This window comes from Pelophylax lessonae, assembly GCF_965119305.1.
Source record: "Pelophylax lessonae genome assembly, chromosome: 4".
Lineage (NCBI taxonomy): Eukaryota > Metazoa > Chordata > Amphibia > Anura > Ranidae > Pelophylax > Pelophylax lessonae.
Window position 1 is genome coordinate 141,441,636 of NC_138771.1, and position 21,174 is coordinate 141,462,809.

The 21,174-nt window shown below is 40.2% G+C and overlaps 1 protein-coding gene across 2 annotated transcripts in view; it reads right to left on the bottom strand.

The window, feature by feature from the left end:
* The window catches only part of TMEM266 (transmembrane protein 266), a 65,947-nt gene that overhangs the window by 40,352 nt on the left and 4,421 nt on the right, over positions 1–21,174 (bottom strand). Inside the window, exons 2-7 of one of the 2 annotated variants that reach the window (XM_082252845.1) lie at positions 6,835–6,931; positions 5,859–6,013; positions 5,189–5,262; positions 2,868–2,924; positions 2,093–2,231; positions 1,198–1,313 (exon numbers count right to left, since the gene is read on the bottom strand). In XM_082252845.1, coding sequence (XP_082108971.1) covers positions 1,198–1,313; positions 2,093–2,231; positions 2,868–2,924; positions 5,189–5,262; positions 5,859–6,013; positions 6,835–6,848 — 555 coding nt within the window. In that variant the 5' untranslated portion in view covers positions 6,849–6,931. The remainder of the gene's footprint in view (positions 1–1,197; positions 1,314–2,092; positions 2,232–2,867; positions 2,925–5,188; positions 5,263–5,858; positions 6,014–6,834; positions 6,932–21,174) is intronic. The other variant, XM_082252846.1, reaches the window with a different exon arrangement.

The window sequence follows — 21,174 nt, forward strand, 5'->3', positions numbered from 1 at the left end:
CCTCCCTCTCAAATAAAGTTAACCCCTTCACTACCAGTGTATTTTTACAGTAACAGTGCATATATATAGCACTGATTACTGTAGAAATGTCACTGGTAACCCCAAAAGTGTAAAAAATGTCAGTCAAGGGTCCGATCTGTCCGCCGCAATGTCGCAGTACCGCAAAAAAAAAAAAAAAAAAACGCATATCGCCGCCATTACGCGTTAAAAAAAAAACAACAAAAATGACAAAAATCTTTCCCTTAGTCAGTAAACGCAATAACTTTTGCGCAAACCAATCAAAATACGCTTTTTGCGATTTTTTTTTACCAAACATAGGTAGCATAAAACAAATTGGCCGAAAATGTTAAAAAATTTTGATTTTTACATTTTTTTGGGGGGGAATTTCATATAAAAAAAAGGGAAAAATATTGCTATTTTTGCAAAATTGACGCTTTTTTTTGTTTATAGCGCGTGATCAAAAAATTGCACAGGTGATCAAATACCGCCAAAAGAAAGCTCTGTTTGTGGGAAAAAAAGGACGCCAAATTCGTTTAGGTACAGCGTCGCACGACCGCGCAATTGTCCGTTAAAGTCACGCAGTGCCGAATCGCAAAATACCCCCTGGTCGTTTAGCAGCCAAATCCTCCGGGGCTTAAGTGGTTAAAAATAATAACATTTTTAAACTCAATTTAAAATCCTTTTGTCCAAGACCACTGCGGAATACAGCTTGACCATAATAAGCAACCTACTACTGCCATCTACAGGAGGAATGGACACTAGGCACATCAACTAAAGGCCAGCTCCCTTGAGGCTATATAATCTCTTCTGACCTCACACCTGCTTAGTTGTAGCTAGTCGTCCATAAAGAGAATGGTAACATATGAGGGGAGGGATTTGTGTCCCTCAATAGACTCAGAGAAAAGGATTTTACAGCAAGTACAAAAATCCTACTTTGTCTTTGATGGAGCTTGATAATGAGAAACCTATGGATATCCAAAAACAGTCCAAACTAAGGGTTGTTAAATATATATATATATATATATATATATATATATATATATATATGTGTGTTTCATGCCCATAGTCTGGTCACAGAAGCATTTTAATGATGTATTAATGAAAATAATTAACGATTAATGTACATTGCTTCCGACATCTCTCACTGTACCACACTGTAAGCAGCCAGCAACTGCCATCTACAGAGACTCAACTGACCGCTTGCTCTTGGCACATCTGTGTTAGCCTGTCCAGCTGCTCCTCCTGGATGAGTTTAGCTTTTTCATATTGCTGCACCACAATCTCCATTTCTACTTTCACAGGTAAGAGGTAAGCTGCAGAAAACAGGAGAAAAAAATGTGTGCAGTTTACTAATTGGAGTACTTTACAAATAAAATCCAACGTTTAAAGTGGTTGTAAACCCTGTGAAGTGAATAACCTCAGATGATACACAGAGATTAAACAAATCCCCCTACATAAGTTTTACTTGTTTATCCGCATCTTCTCTTTTGTACATCCCTTCAAAAGTGCTGATTTGAGATAAAATCCTTCTGCATTTTTCAGTATCAAAGAGAGGGCGGAGATGCTGCAGTTACAGTGTGTGAGAGCTGATTGGAAGAGAGGAACACATCCCCTTCACACACTGCAGAACTGTAACAAGCTGTGTGCTCAGCTCCCTCCCTTACACAAATTTTATCTCGCATGTCGGTAAAACTTCTCAGAAGTGACTCTGATAACAGAGGAAGGAAGCACCAGATAGAAACAACACTTAGGCTGGCCATACATTATACAATTTTCTTCTACAGCTTTCCTTTACCAAAACCATATAGTTTGAGGTGAGGTCACACCTAAACACTTTCAATTTTGTATGCAATCAGGCAGGTCCTTGTACTACATAGTTGAAGTTAAATCTAAAGGAAATTGAACAAGAAAATTGTATAATGTATGGCCAACTTTAGACCTTTGGAGAGATATAAGTAAACACTACAGATATATGTGCTTTGCTCAGATTTCACGACTGAGGTTAACTGCATGTAAAAAAAAATATGGCAATTGACCACACTTAATCAACTATTTATTGATAGGCCTTGTATAGCAGGTAAACCTGACTCACCATCAATAATTCGCTTTACTCTCCAAATCCTCAGGGAAATGAAGAGACTGATGGCATCCCATGGACTACTTGGTCCATTAGCCACAGTGGATGCAACCATAGGAGCTAGAGATAGAATAATGACAGCCCCGTCTAGTACCTGTCAAAACACAAAGAAGAACAAGGTCATAAAAAAGAGCCGATATATGAACAAAGAGAATTGCATTTCAACACAATAACATGCCTGTGTTATGAAGTATCATGAGATCTTTTAGTAAAAAAAAAAAAAAAAATCACACTAATCTGGCAGATTATCAGATATTGATCCTGCTGAATGGATTAGGAAACTTCTAGGTAAAGGTACTTTATTTAGGCTATAGATAATACTTGCCCATCCTGCCACGAAGGTTATCGTGGAGGCACTTCCACTAAAGTGACATCCCCCTGTGTCCATCTAACAATTGTTCTTCTGCATGGTCATCCAGCCACACACTTACAATGGAGACTGCAAGTGACCGTGCTGGACACACATTGCAAAGGCATGGTCCACCCTTGTCTGCACAAGGAACCCTCCCTAAGAAATGATGTGCAACAGTTGCTGGACTGCATGCATGTGGACACAACTGGGTGCAAATAGGTTTCAGGACTGAAAATATGTAACAACGGATAAGGAAAATATGAAAACGATATTTTATTTTTAACAAGGGCTTTTAAAAGTTCATGATTATTTTAGCAAACCAAATGTTACTCCATTTATTTGCATTTATACAAGAGAAAGAAAAGCAGAAATACTTACCTCAACCTTATTTTCAATGTAATCCCATATTCCAAGGATAGTAATTCTTAGGACAGTCTAAATAAAAAAAGATTCAAAAAATAAAATATAAACAAATAAAATATATGAATATAAATACATGAATACACATACATATTATATATATATATATATATATATATATATATATATATATATATATACACACACATACATATATACACACACACACATTATATATATATATATATATATATATATATATATATATATATATATTTATATATTATTTTTGCATCTTCATATCATCAATTTCTTTTTTTTTTTTTTTTGTAACAAACAAGTTATACTTACCTGCCCTGTGCAATAGTTTTGCACAGAGCAGCCCCAATCCTCCTCTTCTCGCTCCTGGCCCACCACCCCCCGAGAGAGTCTCTGCTCTTGTGTATAACACTGGATTGAGACCGGGCTCAGGTGAGTATAAGGTGGGGGGGGGGGCTGCATGCAAAGGTTTTTTACCTTAATACATGAAATATATTAGGGTAAAAAAAAAAAAAAAAACCTTCTGCCTTTAGAAACACTTTAAACATACTGTATATGTACAAGTGTAGAGATAACATATATATCACTATAAACACAATATATCTAAACAGAGTAACTGCAGTTCATTCACTTGCCAGTGTAAAGTACAATTGCTGCAGCAAAAGTCTTATTTATTTACGAAAGCTAAATAGGTGTTAATTTTGCAAGGGAATTTTCTCTTAGCTTAGTGAATGTGGTAAAAAAATTCACCTTGCAAAGAACACGAAATCATTTGCAAGAAAATAAAAACGATTGGATGATGGAAGTCAGTAGAGCCCCATCTTATTCCCTAAGCTAAAGAAAAACTTCCCTTGCAAACTGAACAGCCTATTTGCCTTTACTACATCAACCCCTTAAAGCGGTTGTAAACTCTATAAAAAAAAAAAATAAAAAAAAAAAAAACCTGCAAGACAAAGGCATAATGAGCTAGTATGGTTCGGCAGCTCCGGCGCGCTGATTGGCCGGAAGAGACGGCTCCGGCACGATGATTGGCCGGAGCCGCGATGACGTCACTCCCGCGCATGCGCGCGGGAGTGATTTTTCCGGCAAGCTCCCGGCAACTTAATTGAAGGTCCCCCGGACCTTCAGAGCGCATGCGCCGCTCGCGCGAGTGGCTGCATGCACTGTAAATATGTGCCGGTTTAGGAGATATTATTTGTACCTACAGGTAAGCCTTATTATAGGCTTACCTGTAGGTAAAAGTGTCAAAAAGCGGGATACTACCGCTTTAATATCGGTGTTTCTGCTAATGCAGTTGCAGCAGAACTAAATATCAATTTACCTGTCTCCCAAAATAGTTCAATTGAAGACATGCCCTGAATGATAACTGTCACAGTTGCTTGTGCTCCCAACTAAACTGTCAAGCCATCAAACGGCTTGTGACATAACTTATCACATGTGTAACCATGGCAAGATGGCAGCTTTGTTAGTTGTAAAGAATAAGGGGGGTTTAGTTGCACTTTAATAAAATTGGGAGAATGATGTATGGATCAAAAACAGACAATGCATGGTGGTTTGCTGCCTAACTATTTCACTAAATCAAGAAAATAAACACAGAAATGGACCAAGATGTACAAGCAGCAGCTGTACATTAACAGTCAGTTACTCGCATATACATTCAAACCCTGATGAAGGGGGGATTCTGTTACCCCTGGAACACATTGGACATTAAAAAGATGATAATTTACAACATTTTGGCATTTTTCTACACTTCCAGGTCTTTACCAAAATGTCCCTTAATGGTTATAGAGTAGCCCTAGTTTCAAGCAATATTAAACTCAAAACCAAAAATGTAGGCTTGCCAATCAGATGTGGTGGCAAAATAGGTGTTTTTATTTTGGGTTTTTTTAGGCTTTTTTCGCTCTGCTTTCACATAAATAAAAGCTGATCATCCAAGCCAAGTCACAGCTCCCTGTGTCCATTCAGACACAGAGCCATGACTCGGCCCCGTCCCCTCTATCTCCTGATTGGCTGACTGACTTGAATTGATAGCAGCGGGAACCAATCATATCATGCAGCTGTCTCAGCCAATGAGGGGGATCCTGGGCAGCTGAGAAACCCCTGCATTATCGCTGGATAAAGATAGGCTCAGGCAAGTATTAGGGGGGGCTGCTACACACAGAAGGCTTTTTATCTTAATGCATAGAATGCATTAAAAAACCTTCTGCCTTTACAATCCCTTTAGGTAAAAATTAAAGAAGAAATAATATGCCGAAAACAACAAAACCTTATTAGCAATAGCGATTATTTTATTGTCCTACCTCCACAAAGAACATCGACAAGATAGACAGGCTTATCCAGTGAATGATCCCTGAACATTGTGTTGCATTAGAGACTAAAAAAAAAAAATATATAGTTACAAAAATGATGAAAGGCTGAGGTTTATATACATTTTACCCAAGTTACTGTTTCCCTAAACTATTAACAATGTCATACAACCATCTCTACAATAACAAGTTGATAAAGATCAGCCACTGTGCTACAGGGAAAGAACACAGTGGACCTCCATCAGCTGTTGCATAGACAATATTTAGGTAATCTACAAAAAAAAAAAAATCACATCACTTTGTTCTCAAACAATGATGAACATCACAAGACAAGCCTCAACTGTGTATGGAGATTTCACCTTGAGCTGTGGAGCTCTATAAAAACAGGCATTTTGACAACAGAGAATCCAAGAATACACAAAAAATTTGAATACATATGAAATGGATTCTACAGCAATAACTGCTGTCTGAAAATAAACATACAGTATATGTATATGCAGTTTCATATTTACTTGGCAAAAAGATCTTTACCATGGTATTTTAATCTTTATCATAATAAAGAAATAAACAATATACAAAACCTCTAAACATGCCGCATCAGGAGCATTACTATATATTGAAGGTATGCAGTATTACCGGGAATGTATTTTGAGATGGAACTCACACTGAAGCAGCTTGGTGTCTATCAGCAGTTCCACTGTCATTAGGACAACCACAAGAATGACACAGGCCACCAAAAAGCTGTTCACTCCCGCACTCAGCAGAAACACGTGCCACACCGTAGCTCTCCTCCCACAGCATGGCTTCAACCAGCTTGACCTACAGAGGAAATTAAACATAGGGATCAAATGACTTTACATTATTTTTTATTATTATTTTTAGGGGAAGACGCCAGCCCAAGACTGGAGGTCAAGGGTGCAGTTCAGCATTAAAAGAGAAATTTCAACAGATGACCCTCAAAATATGGCTGTATGGGCAATAATAATTACACACACCTGGGCTCTTACACTTTCTGAATTCAAAAGTACCCAAGTTGACTTAGTTAATTTTTTTATGATGAAATTTCTCATCAAAACATTCAGGTCACATATATATCGAATGATTAAAGAAAAAAGAGAAGAAAAAAAAAAAAAAAGAAAGAAAAAAAAAAAAAAAAAAGAAAAAAAAGGGAGAAGAAAAAGAAAAAAAGAGAAGAATAAAGAAAGAAGATGATGATAAGCACAATCATTACAGATATTAATAATTTATATTTAACACTATTATCCCTGGGGGCCTAAAGTGCTTTATTTGCTTTCGGGTAAATGATAAGGTAGCCATCTTGGACACGCTCAGTACTAGGGCCACTTTTTGACTGGAGCCCATTATCTAGCAGCATGTCACTGGTGTGTGGGAGGAAACCAAAGTATTAAGAGGAAATCCACACAAGCAAAAGGGAGAAACTACTGACTGAGACTTGAACTGAGGAGTGACGGAAGAAAGAAGCGCTAACTGCTAAGCCACTGTGCAACAATGAATATACTAAATGTGCTGTCATGTAAATATTAAGTGAATTGCCTCCATGTGTTTAGTGCTTTTTAAATTAATAATTTGTAGAACCAAGAATTTAAAATTAACATTTGAATAAATACACCAGTACATACTGTGGATTTGCCATGATGATATACAAATAGTCGTCTCATTCATAATTCAAATGCTAGCTGTTCCTCAAACTGGAGAAAATGCCTCTTTGGAAGTCATCTGCAAAGCAGAAAGAAAAGCAAGTTAGTATACCTACATTACAGCACCTCACATGGTAAAAGTAATGGGCAGGAACTGTCTAATAACAAACAAAAACTCATCATCATCTACAGAGGACATGCTATGCAAAGCACACATGCCTTCCATCAGATATCAAAAAGAGGCGCAACCCCATTCAAAGACTGTCCATGTCCCATAGCAAAAAAAAAACAAAGGAAGTAGAAGTGACAAAAGGGGATTTTGGGGCCTTTTTATTAGAAATAAGCAAAAGGCTATATTATATACAACACACGTGTGTGTATATACACTGCTAAGAAAAAAAAAAAAATGAAAGGAACACTTTGAAAACACATCAGATCTCAATGAGAAAAATATCATGCTGGATATCTATACTGATATGGACTGGGTAATGCGTTAGGAACAAAAGGATGCCACATCGTTTGATGGAAATGAAAATGATCAACCTACAGAGGGCTGAATTCAAAGACACCCCAAAAATCAAAGTGAAAAAATTATGCAGTAGGATAGTCCATGTTGCTGAAATTTCCTTGCAGCAACTCAAAATGGTACTCAGTAGTTTCTATGGACCCCACGTGTTTGTATGCATGCGGGACAAAGTCGAGGCATGCTCCTAATGAGACGATGGATGATGTCCTGGGGTATTTCCTCCCACATCTGGACCAGGGCATCACTGAGCTCCTGAACAGACGGAGGTGCAACCTGGCAGCATTGGATGGACCAAAACATAAAGTCCCAAAGGTGTTCGATTGCATTTATGTCAGGCGAGCGTGGGGGTCATTCAATGGTATCAATTCCTTCATCCTCCAGGAACTGGCTGCATACTCTCGCTACATGAGGCTGGGCATTGTCGTGCACCAGGAGGAACCCAGGACCCACTGCACCAGGGTAGGGTCTGACAATGGGTCCAATGATTTCATCCCGATACCTAATGGCAGTCAGGGTCCCATTGTCCAACCTATAGAGGTCTGTTCATCCCTCCATGGATATGCCTCCCCAGACCATCACTCAACCACCACCAAACTGTGGTCATGCTGAATGATGTTACAGGCAGCATAACATTCTCCACAGTATCTCCAAACCCTTTCAGGTCTGTCACATGTGCTCAGGGTGAACCTGCTCTCATCTGTGAAAAGCATAAGGTGCCAGTGGCGGACCTGCCAATTCTTGTGTTCAATGCCAATCGCGCTCCACGGTGCCGGGCAGCGAGCACAGGACAGACTAGAGGAAGTCGGATCCTCACGCCCCCCTCATGAAGTCTGTTTCGGATTGTTTGGTCAGAGACATTCACACCAGTGGCCTGCTGGAGGTCATTTTGTATGGCTCTGGCAGTGCTCATCCGGTTCCTCCTTGCACATACTGTAGGAACAGATACCAGTCCTGCTGATGGGTTAGGGACCTTCTACGTTCCTGTCCAGCTCTCCTAGAGAAACTGCCTGTCTCCTGGAATCTCCTCCATGCTCTTGAGACTGTGCTGGGAGACACAGCAAACCTGGCAATGGCACATATTATAGTGCCATCCTGGAAGAGTTGGACTGCCTGTGCAACCTCTATAGCATCCAGGAATCACCTCATGCTACCAGCAGTGCCACTAACCCTAACCAAATGCAAAACTAGTGAAAAACAGTCAGAATAGATGAGTAGGAAAAAAGTCATTGGCCTCCACCTGTAAAACAATCCCTGTTTTGGAGGTTGTCTCATTGTTGCCCATCTATTGAACCTGTTAATTGAATGAACACCAAAGCAGCTGAAACTGATTAACAACCCCCTCTGCTACTTAACTGTCCAGATTATTATCCCAGGAGTTTATTTGACTTTACTTTAATTTTTTGGAGCAATATTATATATATATATATATATATATATATATATATATATATATATATATGTATGTATCACAAAAGTGAGTACAACCCTCAAATTTTTGTAAATATTTTATTATATCTTTTCATGTGACAACACTGAAGAAATGACACTTTGCTACAATTACATTTGGAAGGATTGGGAAACAGAGATTTCGGGCACAAAAGTTTTGTTAAAAAGATTTCTTTTATTCAATACAAAACTAAATATTTTAAAATCATTGAAAAATACAGGCAAATGATTGTGTATTAAGGACACAATGAGACCACGTAACAATGGTCTATGTTGTACAATATCTCAGTGCATAGAACTTATAAAAGTCGGTTTACATACAGTTCAAAGTACAAGATCATTAGTAGTCATATAATCCTTGGAAACGTATTACTTGTTATCAGAAGAACCGCCGACGGACACCCAAGCAGTATGGTGCCGGTCAGCAGGGTCGACTGAAAATATAAGTTAACATTCACCATGTAATATATGACCTTTGCTCGACATGTTTCGCTTTCTTAGACAAAAAAGCTTCATCTGGAGCATATCATTTCTTTGTCTGTGTGAGAAATAACAATATTTAGATAGATTACATATATGTGTTACCTCATTTTCAGTATGTTATAATTACAATTGCATATCATTTATCTTTCCTTTTAATTACATATAATCGTCTTACACATCTCAGATAAGTCCTTATTTTTGCAGTATCAACACAATATAACACTGGGTCTTAAGTTGCATTCAGACACTAGAGGAGTTTAGGGGAAAGAACGGAGGTTGCCAATAGTGAGTATATGTGGGGATCCATGCTGTAGTTATAGTATAAGCATGTATATCCTATTTATATACCTGGTAAATGGACTGAAAAATGTATACATACCTGTATATATAGTAATCAGGCACATATCTTAATCTCCATAGAGAATTCTTTAACGAGGAGGACTGTGCGTTTTGGGAAGCTCAGAAAGGCAATGTATAGTGACATAGTAGTGAGGGTAGTCACTCCATGTCTCATATCTGGGTGGATGAGAGCAGAAAAACAATGTTTCTCAGAGTAGTAAGCGTTTTAATTCTATATCATCACTTTAAGGGAAAGCCCATAGGAATGCCACACCATAAGCTCAAGTGTTCTAAAGTGATAAAGTCAGTGTGCCTCATGCTTGTTATAAGAGTGTGTAAGTACCTATGGAGCCCATAGAACATCTGCCCTAAACGGGGGGGGCAACAGAAAAGACACATAGTCATTCTGGACCGTAAGAGAAGACAGGTGCCATGCGTTTATAAACGATTATACACCAACATACAGAGTTTACCCATTCGTATATGGGTTACCCCTATAGTAAAATATATATCATGTATATTGATTTGCTTTCACACACATATGTGAATATGTGTGTGTAATCAATTTCGTATCCGGCCCACCCTCCTCTATAATAGTAGGGGGGTGACCAGGGTTATATATAGATAAGCAGTTGCTACATGAGGTCCAAGATGAGTACATGCAAAGCGTACTTAGAGTAAACATAGGTAATACACATAGTAGTAAATATATATAGAGTGCCACCCAAAGTGATAGATCGCTATGCAGTACAAAAGTTCCAAACGTACACAGACACCTTAGCAATGCTCACCAAACTTAGGAAGGACCAGAGCTTAAATGTAGGGAGCGTGTCTCCTCTGCTTGTATGTCGGCTGTTAAGCACAGTAAGATTAAGGTGAATTCCCGGATATCATAAAAGTGTAATGTTACAGTATTAATACTGGCCATATAAAGCTTACCCCTTGCCACGCTGTTCCCAGCTTCCGCACAGTCCTCACCGGATGGGGAACCTCCACCATACCAGGGCTTGTAAATGGCGCCCTTAAGTAGCATGGATCCCGGGTGGTTCGTCAAACGGACGTCACCGCCCCGGCCACTCCCACCGGACATCGCTCGAGAGCCAGCGCGGGGACACCCCGGCAAGGCTCTCGGCTTAGTCACAGGTGTATGCAGACTATACAGAGGCAGGAAGTGCCTCCGCAGTCCGCTCAGGTGCCACAGGAAGTTCCGCCCGGAAGGGGCGGGACTAACCTGCGGCCTATCTGGCCGCACATATCTCACTGATGAGGCCGACCTCCATGCTTACCCACACTGCCCCCACAGGATCGGTCCGCAATTACATGAGAATTCTAATTGCCTGAAATGAAAAAACAACACAACAAAGACAGACATTATATATTTAAAAAAATACAGATATAAAAGCATATTTCACTAAGGTACAAAGATGTTCCTGGTGAAACCAGGAGATATATATCGGTAACATATTTGTTTATCAAAAATTATTCTATAACCATGTTTATTTTTTGACATTAACCACTAGTAAGGGCTTCAATAGTAACAGCCCTAATGAAAGAACAGGGGCTGAGCTGCCCCCTACTAGAAACACTTCCATACTTCAAACCCCAAGAGAAAGTTGCATATTTTGACTTATTATAAATCCTTCAAGATTATAATATTGATGAGATAGGGATTATAGCACAAAAAACTGTTTGTTATAAATAAGAAAGGAAGAGGGGTATATGTGCCATAAGACCTATTTGATGTGAAGAGGTATCAGAATAATTGAATATATGTATATACGGGGGGAGGATGACCACGCCAAAACCAAGCCGACACCCTGACCCATATATCCCACAAAGGGCCATTATCGTAACCCGAGTATACTACTCGAGGTCAAATTAGGTCTGTTGGCATTAGGTAAGCAAGGAAACCTTCACAGAAAGGGTTTGTACGACTGTGTTTCATTTAACCCAGGTCTATAAGTGGCATTGAGACGCTCTATCCAGAGAGTTTCTCTCTGGAGAATTTTTTTGTCCCAGTTGCCACCTCGAGGATCTTGAGGAATAACCTCAAGCACATAAAATCTTGCCTTTTTGGGATTGAACCTGTGGTATAGGTCAAGGTGTCTGCTCACGGGCGTGATCATCCTTCCCCCTGCTGATACGTACACATGGTCATTTATTCTTTGGCGTAGCTCTCTTATAGTTTTACCTATATAGAACATGCCGCAGGTACAATGCATCATGTATACCACTCCACGTGTGCTACAGTCGGCTCGAAATTTTGGAGCAAATGTCTCCCCATTAGGTAAAGTGTATTCAGTATTCTCCTCTATCCAAGGACATAAAGCGCATTTGCGACATTTATAAGTACCTCTACCTGTTGTTACTTTATTTCTAATGGGTTGATAGTGGCTTGTTGTTAGTTGATCTCTTAAAGATCTTGTTCTCCTGAAAACAATTTGGGGATGTTTGCCCACGTATTTGTTTATAACTGGATCGTCACGAAGAAGATGCCAGTTCCGTTCAAGAATATCTCTCAATACTTTTTCATGAGCGGAGTATTTGGTTATTAGTTTAACTGTCGATTGCGTATTTGGAGGTTTGGCTCTAAAGATGAGGCTGTTTCTATTTTGAGAAAACGCTTTGTTGAAAGCTGTTCTCAACAGACGTTTACTGTATCCACGAGCCATTAGGCGTTCTCGTAAAAGGTTAGCCTGTATTTTGAAATCCTTATCAGATGTGCAATTACACCGTAGGCGTATGTATTGGGCGTATGGAATACTACGTATAAGTGCCCCTGGGTGGGCGCTAGACGCATGTAATATTACATTCCCTGACGTCTCCTTTCTGTATAGGTTAGTCGTCAGGTGTCCATCCACATGTTTGAGTACCGTTAGGTCAAGGAAATTAACACTCGAGTCACTGGTGGTAGATGTTAACTTCAAGTTGAAGTCGTTTATATTTAGTTGGGCAATAAACTCATCTAGCATTGATTTTGAACCTGTCCAGACAGCAAAAATGTCGTCTATATAACGAAACCAGATTGCCACAGAGGAAAAAAAATGGGATAAATTTTCATCTGATGCGATTTGTCGCTCCCACCCCCCCAGGTACAGGTTGGCGTAGGCCGGGGCACAACAAGTGCCCATGGCCACGCCCTGCACCTGGAGGTAGTGGGACCCGTTGAAAGTAAACCAGTTATGTTTCAAAATAAACAATAGAAGTTCCAAAATGAAATCACAAAATGGCCAAGTGTGATGATCTTGCTCATATAAGAACGTGCGTATCGTCCCGACGCCCTGCTCGTGAGGGATACTGGAGTATAATGCCTCCACATCCATAGTCACGAGCAGGGCGTCGGGAGGAACCACCATATCTTCAATCATTTTTAAATTTTTTCGATCTCCGCACAATCTAATAGATCCAAAACATCGATTAGATCTAATCAAGATACTAGACCAAAAACAGACATGGCGACACGTAAACGAGGACAACAGGAAGGAGCCAATTACACACCACGCTCCAAAAAGCGACCCGATGAAACTTCCAAATTTCAACCATTAGGAACTGGGGGGACTCAAATTGGACAGACTGTTCGATCTGTCGAGGCACTCACACAAGATGGTTTGGAAGCACAGGACCCTTATTTGGGACCCCTGGCTCTCCAAGCGATACAAATGTTGCAACCCTTATCCACTAACACTAATCCAAGTAATCCATCCACACAGGATTTCACATCTAATTCTCAAACACATTCACTAGGTGCTGCGGCACCGGTTTTTTCTAACACACTACCTTTAAATATACCTAGCACTACCTCTCTTAGACAAACCACTATTGATGGCCACTTTGCAGCTTCACAGGCCCAGGCCTCAAATTTTCCCCTGAGCACATCACTAAGCCTTCCCACCTAAAATTATCGATCATTAACTTAACCCCTTATCACTTCTCTCCCCAAGAACAAGAGGTCCTTGAACTTGGCCTCACGTTCTGTCCATCTACTCCTATGGATAGATATGAGACCATAAAGGACGTCTATATGTTCATAAGGAACTTGACGTATAAACATATTTACGACCCAGAAAGACAACGCAATACACAAGATAAAGAAATTTCAGAAAAAATAAAACATTATACAATGCAAGAATTCCGTGTTCTACGGGATCTAATCTTACTATTGGAGGAAGGCGGTCTTCCGGATTCCCAGTCCCCCGATCAACCTATACAAACAAAGACAGTAAATCCAAGACAGGTCCCCTTCAAACCAAAATCCAATAATTTCCCTGACTTGACTACAAATCCTAACCTTTTGGCTTTTCTGACCACAGTGGTAGGTGAGATTAAAAATTGTGAGCTAAAATCAACACAAAATAATCTTTCTAAACAACAACTACAGATGCTTAACAAACTAAGAAACCATACAGACTTGGTCATCAAACCCTCAGATAAGGGTGGCAACCTAGTATTGATGACTCGAGAGGGATACGAAAAAATGTGCCTTAATATCCTCTCAAATCGTACATGGTACAAAAAGATATCCCCATCGGCTACTACAGAATTTAAAGCAGAGTATTTGGATATAATTGGACGTGCATATCAATTGGCTCTTATAGACAAAGACTGTTATAATTTTCTTAACAACAAATTTCCGAGACAGGCGACGTTCTATTCACTCCCAAAAACCCATAAAAATTTAACTTCTCCACCCGGGAGGCCTATTGTATCGGGCATTGGAAGTTTAACTGAAAATGCGAGTCGTTTGATCGATTATTATTTACTACCACACGAAGTGCGGTTACCGTCATACGTCAAGGACACACTCGAGTTTTTAAAAATGATTGAAGATATGGTGGTTCCTCCCGACGCCCTGCTCGTGACTATGGATGTGGAGGCATTATACTCCAGTATCCCTCACGAGCAGGGCGTCGGGACGATACGCACGTTCTTATATGAGCAAGATCATCACACTTGGCCATTTTGTGATTTCATTTTGGAACTTCTATTGTTTATTTTGAAACATAACTGGTTTACTTTCAACGGGTCCCACTACCTCCAGGTGCAGGGCGTGGCCATGGGCACTTGTTGTGCCCCGGCCTACGCCAACCTGTACCTGGGGGGGTGGGAGCGACAAATCACATCAGATGAAAATTTATCCCATTTTTTTTCCTCTGTGGCAATCTGGTTTCGTTATATAGACGACATTTTTGCTGTCTGGACAGGTTCAAAATCAATGCTAGATGAGTTTATTGCCCAACTAAATATAAACGACTTCAACTTGAAGTTAACATCTACCACCAGTGACTCGAGTGTTAATTTCCTTGACCTAACGGTACTCAAACATGTGGATGGACACCTGACGACTAACCTATACAGAAAGGAGACGTCAGGGAATGTAATATTACATGCGTCTAGCGCCCACCCAGGGGCACTTATACGTAGTATTCCATACGCCCAATACATACGCCTACGGTGTAATTGCACATCTGATAAGGATTTCAAAATACAGGCTAACCTTTTACGAGAACGCCTAATGGCTCGTGGATACAGTAAACGTCTGTTGAGAACAGCTTTCAACAAAGCGTTTTCTCAAAATAGAAACAGCCTCATCTTTAGAGCCAAACCTCCAAATACGCAATCGACAGTTAAACTAATAACCAAATACTCCGCTCATGAAAAAGTATTGAGAGATATTCTTGAACGGAACTGGCATCTTCTTCGTGACGATCCAGTTATAAACAAATACGTGGGCAAACATCCCCAAATTGTTTTCAGGAGAACAAGATCTTTAAGAGATCAACTAACAACAAGCCACTATCAACCCATTAGAAATAAAGTAACAACAGGTAGAGGTACTTATAAATGTCGCAAATGCGCTTTATGTCCTTGGATAGAGGAGAATACTGAATACACTTTACCTAATGGGGAGACATTTGCTCCAAAATTTCGAGCCGACTGTAGCACACGTGGAGTGGTATACATGATGCATTGTACCTGCGGCATGTTCTATATAGGTAAAACTATAAGAGAGCTACGCCAAAGAATAAATGACCATGTGTACGTATCAGCAGGGGGAAGGATGATCACGCCCGTGAGCAGACACCTTGACCTATACCACAGGTTCAATCCCAAAAAGGCAAGATTTTATGTGCTTGAGGTTATTCCTCAAGATCCTCGAGGTGGCAACTGGGACAAAAAAATTCTCCAGAGAGAAACTCTCTGGATAGAGCGTCTCAATGCCACTTATAGACCTGGGTTAAATGAAACACAGTCGTACAAACCCTTTCTGTGAAGGTTTCCTTGCTTACCTAATGCCAACAGACCTAATTTGACCTCGAGTAGTATACTCGGGTTACGATAATGGCCCTTTGTGGGATATATGGGTCAGGGTGTCGGCTTGGTTTTGGCGTGGTCATCCTCCCCCCGTATATACATATATTCAATTATTCTGATACCTCTTCACATCAAATAGGTCTTATGGCACATATACCCCTCTTCCTTTCTTATTTATAACAAACAGTTTTTTGTGCTATAATCCCTATCTCATCAATATTATAATCTTGAAGGATTTATAATAAGTCAAAATATGCAACTTTCTCTTGGGGTTTGAAGTATGGAAGTGTTTCTAGTAGGGGGCAGCTCAGCCCCTGTTCTTTCATTAGGGCTGTTACTATTGAAGCCCTTACTAGTGGTTAATGTCAAAAAATAAACATGGTTATAGAATAATTTTTGATAAACAAATATGTTACCGATATATATCTCCTGGTTTCACCAGGAACATCTTTGTACCTTAGTGAAATATGCTTTTATATCTGTATTTTTTTAAATATATAATGTCTGTCTTTGTTGTGTTGTTTTTTCATTTCAGGCAATTAGAATTCTCATGTAATTGCGGACCGATCCTGTGGGGGCAGTGTGGGTAAGCATGGAGGTCGGCCTCATCAGTGAGATATGTGCGGCCAGATAGGCCGCAGGTTAGTCCCGCCCCTTCCGGGCGGAACTTCCTGTGGCACCTGAGCGGACTGCGGAGGCACTTCCTGCCTCTGTATAGTCTGCATACACCTGTGACTAAGCCGAGAGCCTTGCCGGGGTGTCCCCGCGCTGGCTCTCGAGCGATGTCCGGTGGGAGTGGCCGGGGCGGTGACGTCCGTTTGACGAACCACCCGGGATCCATGCTACTTAAGGGCGCCATTTACAAGCCCTGGTATGGTGGAGGTTCCCCATCCGGTGAGGACTGTGCGGAAGCTGGGAACAGCGTGGCAAGGGGTAAGCTTTATATGGCCAGTATTAATACTGTAACATTACACTTTTATGATATCCGGGAATTCACCTTAATCTTACTGTGCTTAACAGCCGACATACAAGCAGAGGAGACACGCTCCCTACATTTAAGCTCTGGTCCTTCCTAAGTTTGGTGAGCATTGCTAAGGTGTCTGTGTACGTTTGGAACTTTTGTACTGCATAGCGATCTATCACTTTGGGTGGCACTCTATATATATTTACTACTATGTGTATTACCTATGTTTACTCTAAGTACGCTTTGCATGTACTCATCTTGGACCTCATGTAGCAACTGCTTATCTATATATAACCCTGGTCACCCCCCTACTATTATAGAGGAGGGTGGGCCGGATACGAAATTGATTACACACACATATTCACATATGTGTGTGAAAGCAAATCAATATACATGATATATATTTTACTATAGGGGTAACCCATATACGAATGGGTAAACTCTGTATGTTGGTGTATAATCGTTTATAAACGCATGGCACCTGTCTTCTCTTACGGTCCAGAATGACTATGTGTCTTTTCTGTTGCCCCCCCCGTTTAGGGCAGATGTTCTATGGGCTCCATAGGTACTTACACACTCTTATAACAAGCATGAGGCACACTGACTTTATCACTTTAGAACACTTGAGCTTATGGTGTGGCATTCCTATGGGCTTTCCCTTAAAGTGATGATATAGAATTAAAACGCTTACTACTCTGAGAAACATTGTTTTTCTGCTCTCATCCACCCAGATATGAGACATGGAGTGACTACCCTCACTACTATGTCACTATACATTGCCTTTCTGAGCTTCCCAAAACGCACAGTCCTCCTCGTTAAAGAATTCTCTATGGAGATTAAGATATGTGCCTGATTACTATATATACAGGTATGTATACATTTTTCAGTCCATTTACCAGGTATATAAATAGGATATACATGCTTATACTATAACTACAGCATGGATCCCCACATATACTCACTATTGGCAACCTCCGTTCTTTCCCCTAAACTCCTCTAGTGTCTGAATGCAACTTAAGACCCAGTGTTATATTGTGTTGATACTGCAAAAATAGAAGGACTTATCTGAGATGTGTAAGACGATTATATGTAATTAAAAGGAAAGATAAATGATATGCAATTGTAATTATAACATACTGAAAATGAGGTAACACATATATGTAATCTATCTAAATATTGTTATTTCTCACACAGACAAAGAAATGATATGCTCCAGATGAAGCTTTTTTGTCTAAGAAAGCGAAACATGTCGAGCAAAGGTCATATATTACATGGTGAATGTTAACTTATATTTTCAGTCGACCCTGCTGACCGGCACCATACTGCTTGGGTGTCCGTCGGCGGTTCTTCTGATAACAAGTAATACGTTTCCAAGGATTATATGACTACTAATGATCTTGTACTTTGAACTGTATGTAAACCGACTTTTATAAGTTCTATGCACTGAGATATTGTACAACATAGACCATTGTTACGTGGTCTCATTGTGTCCTTAATACACAATCATTTGCCTGTATTTTTCAATGATTTTAAAATATTTAGTTTTGTATTGAATAAAAGAAATCTTTTTAACAAAACTTTTGTGCCCGAAATCTCTGTTTCCCAATCCTTCCAAATGTAATTGATCAATTGAGGATAGGGGCACACCCTAAATTGGATACGTCATGGCCAAGATGGCTGCTATCTGTGGACACATGACTTATAAAATAATTCCCACTTTGCTACAATGTAAAGTAGTGGGTGGACAGCTTGTATAACAGTGTAAATTTGTCGTCCCCTCAAAATAACTCAACACAGCCATTAATATCTAAACCGCTGGCAACAAAAGTGACTACACCGCTAAGTGAAAATGTCCAAATTACGCCCAATTAGCCATTTTCCATCTTCAGTGTCATGTGACTCGTTAGTGTTACAAGTTCTCAGGTGAGAATGGGGAGCAGGTGTGTTAAATTTGAATTTGGTGTTATCGCTCTCACTCTCACTCTCTCATACTGGTCACTGGAAGTTCAACATGGCATCTCATGGCAAAGAACTCTCTGAGGATCTGAAAAAAAAATAATTGTTGCTCTACAAAAAGATGGCCTAGGCTAATTATACACACACACACTATATTATATATATATATATATATATATATATATACACACACACACACACACACACACACACACACACATACATACATATACAAACACTTCTATACACTTTAAAAAAAAAAAAAAAAAAAAAGTTAGATATATATCTGAAACTAATCGACATATTCAATTATAAATTGATATCAAAAATAGTCAACAATTTTTCATTATCGATCAGTTGGTCAGCTGATTAGTTGGCCTTCATACAGAATGCATGGTTTAGTTACATGTCAGTATGAACAGTGTACTGAGCTGTATGTGTGCTGCACTGTTCATACTGACATGTATGAACGGTGAACTGAGCTGTATTTGTGCTATATACATGTCAGCATCCACAGTGCAGCAGACATGCAGCTTAGTATACCATCCATACAATCAGTAAGTGCTTGAAACTAGGGATCGACCAATTATCAGCAAGGTCGATATATCGAGGGCCGATATTGACTTTTGCCGATATACAGTGGGTACGGAAAGTATTCAGACCCCCTTAAATTTTTCACTCTTTTGTTATATTGCAGCCATTTGCTAAAATCATTTAAGTTCATTCTTCTTCCTCATGAATGTACACATAGCACCCCATACTGACAGAAAAACACAGAATTGTTGACATTGTTGCAGATTTATTAAAAAAGAAAAACTGAAATATCACATGGTCCTAAGTATTCAGACCCTTTGCTGTGACACTCATATTTAACTCAGGTGCTTTCCATTTCTTCTGATCATCCTTGAGATGGTTCTACACCTTCATTTGAGTCCAGCTGTGTTTGATTATCCTGATTGGACTTGATTAGGAAAGCCACACACCTGTCTATACTAGACCTTCCAGATCACAATGCATGTCAGAGCAAATGAGAATCATGAGGTCAAAGGAACTGCCTGAAGAGCTCAGAGACAGAATTGTGGCAAGGCACAGATCTGGCCAAGGTTACAAAAAGATTTCTGCTGCACTTAAGGTTCCTAAGAGCACAGTGGCCTCCATAATCCTCAAATGGAAGACGTTTGGGACGACCAGAACCCTTCCTAGAGCTGGCCGTCCGGCCAAACTGAGCTATCGGGGGGAGAAGAGCCTTGGTGAGAGAGGTAAAGAAGAACCCAAAGATCACTGTGGCTGAGCTCCAGAGATGCAGTCAGAAGATGGGAGAAAGTTGTAGAAAGTCAACCATCACTGCAGCTCTCCACCAGTCGGGGCATTATGGCAGAGTGGCCCAACGGAAGCCTCTCCTCAGTGTAAGACACATGAAAGCCCGCATGGAGTTTGCTAAAAAACACCCGAAGGACTCCAAGATGGTGAGAAATAAGATTCTCTGGTCTGATGAGACCAAAATAGAACTTTTTAGCCTTAATTCTAAGCGGTATGTGTGGAGAAAACCAGGTACTGCTCATCACCTGTCCAATACAGTCCCAACAGTGAAGCATGGTGGTGGCAGCATCATGCTGTGGGGGTGTTTTTCAGCTGCAGGGACAGGACGACTGGTTGCAATCGAGGGAAAGATGAATGCGGCCAAATACAGGGATATCCTGGACAAAAACCTTCTCCAGAGTGCTCTGGACCTCAGACTGGGCCGAAGGTTTACCTTCCAACAAGACAATGACCCTAAGCACACAGCTAAAATAACGAAGGAGTGGCTTCACAACTCCGTGACTGTTCTTGAATGGCCCAGCCAGAGCCCTGACTTAAACCCAATTGAGCATCTCTGGAGAGACCTAAAAATGGCTGTCCACCAACGTTTACCATCCAACCTGACAGAACTGGAGAGGATCTGCAAGGAGGAATGGCAGAGGATCCCCAAATCCAGGTGTGAAAGACTTGTTGCATCTTTCCCAAAAAGACTCCTGGCTGTATTAGATCAAAAGGGGGCTTCTACTAAATACTGAGCAAAGGGTCTGAATACTTAGGACCATGTGATATTTCAGTTTTTCTTTTTTAATAAATCTGCAACAATGTCAACAATTCTGTGTTTTTCTGTCAGTATGGGGTGCTATGTGTACATTCATGAGGAGGAAGAATGAACTTAAATGATTTTAGCAAATGGCTGCAATATAACAAAGAGTGAAAAATTTAAGGGGGTCTGAATACTTTCCGTACCCACTGTATCTGTAACGGCCCCGGAACTGGC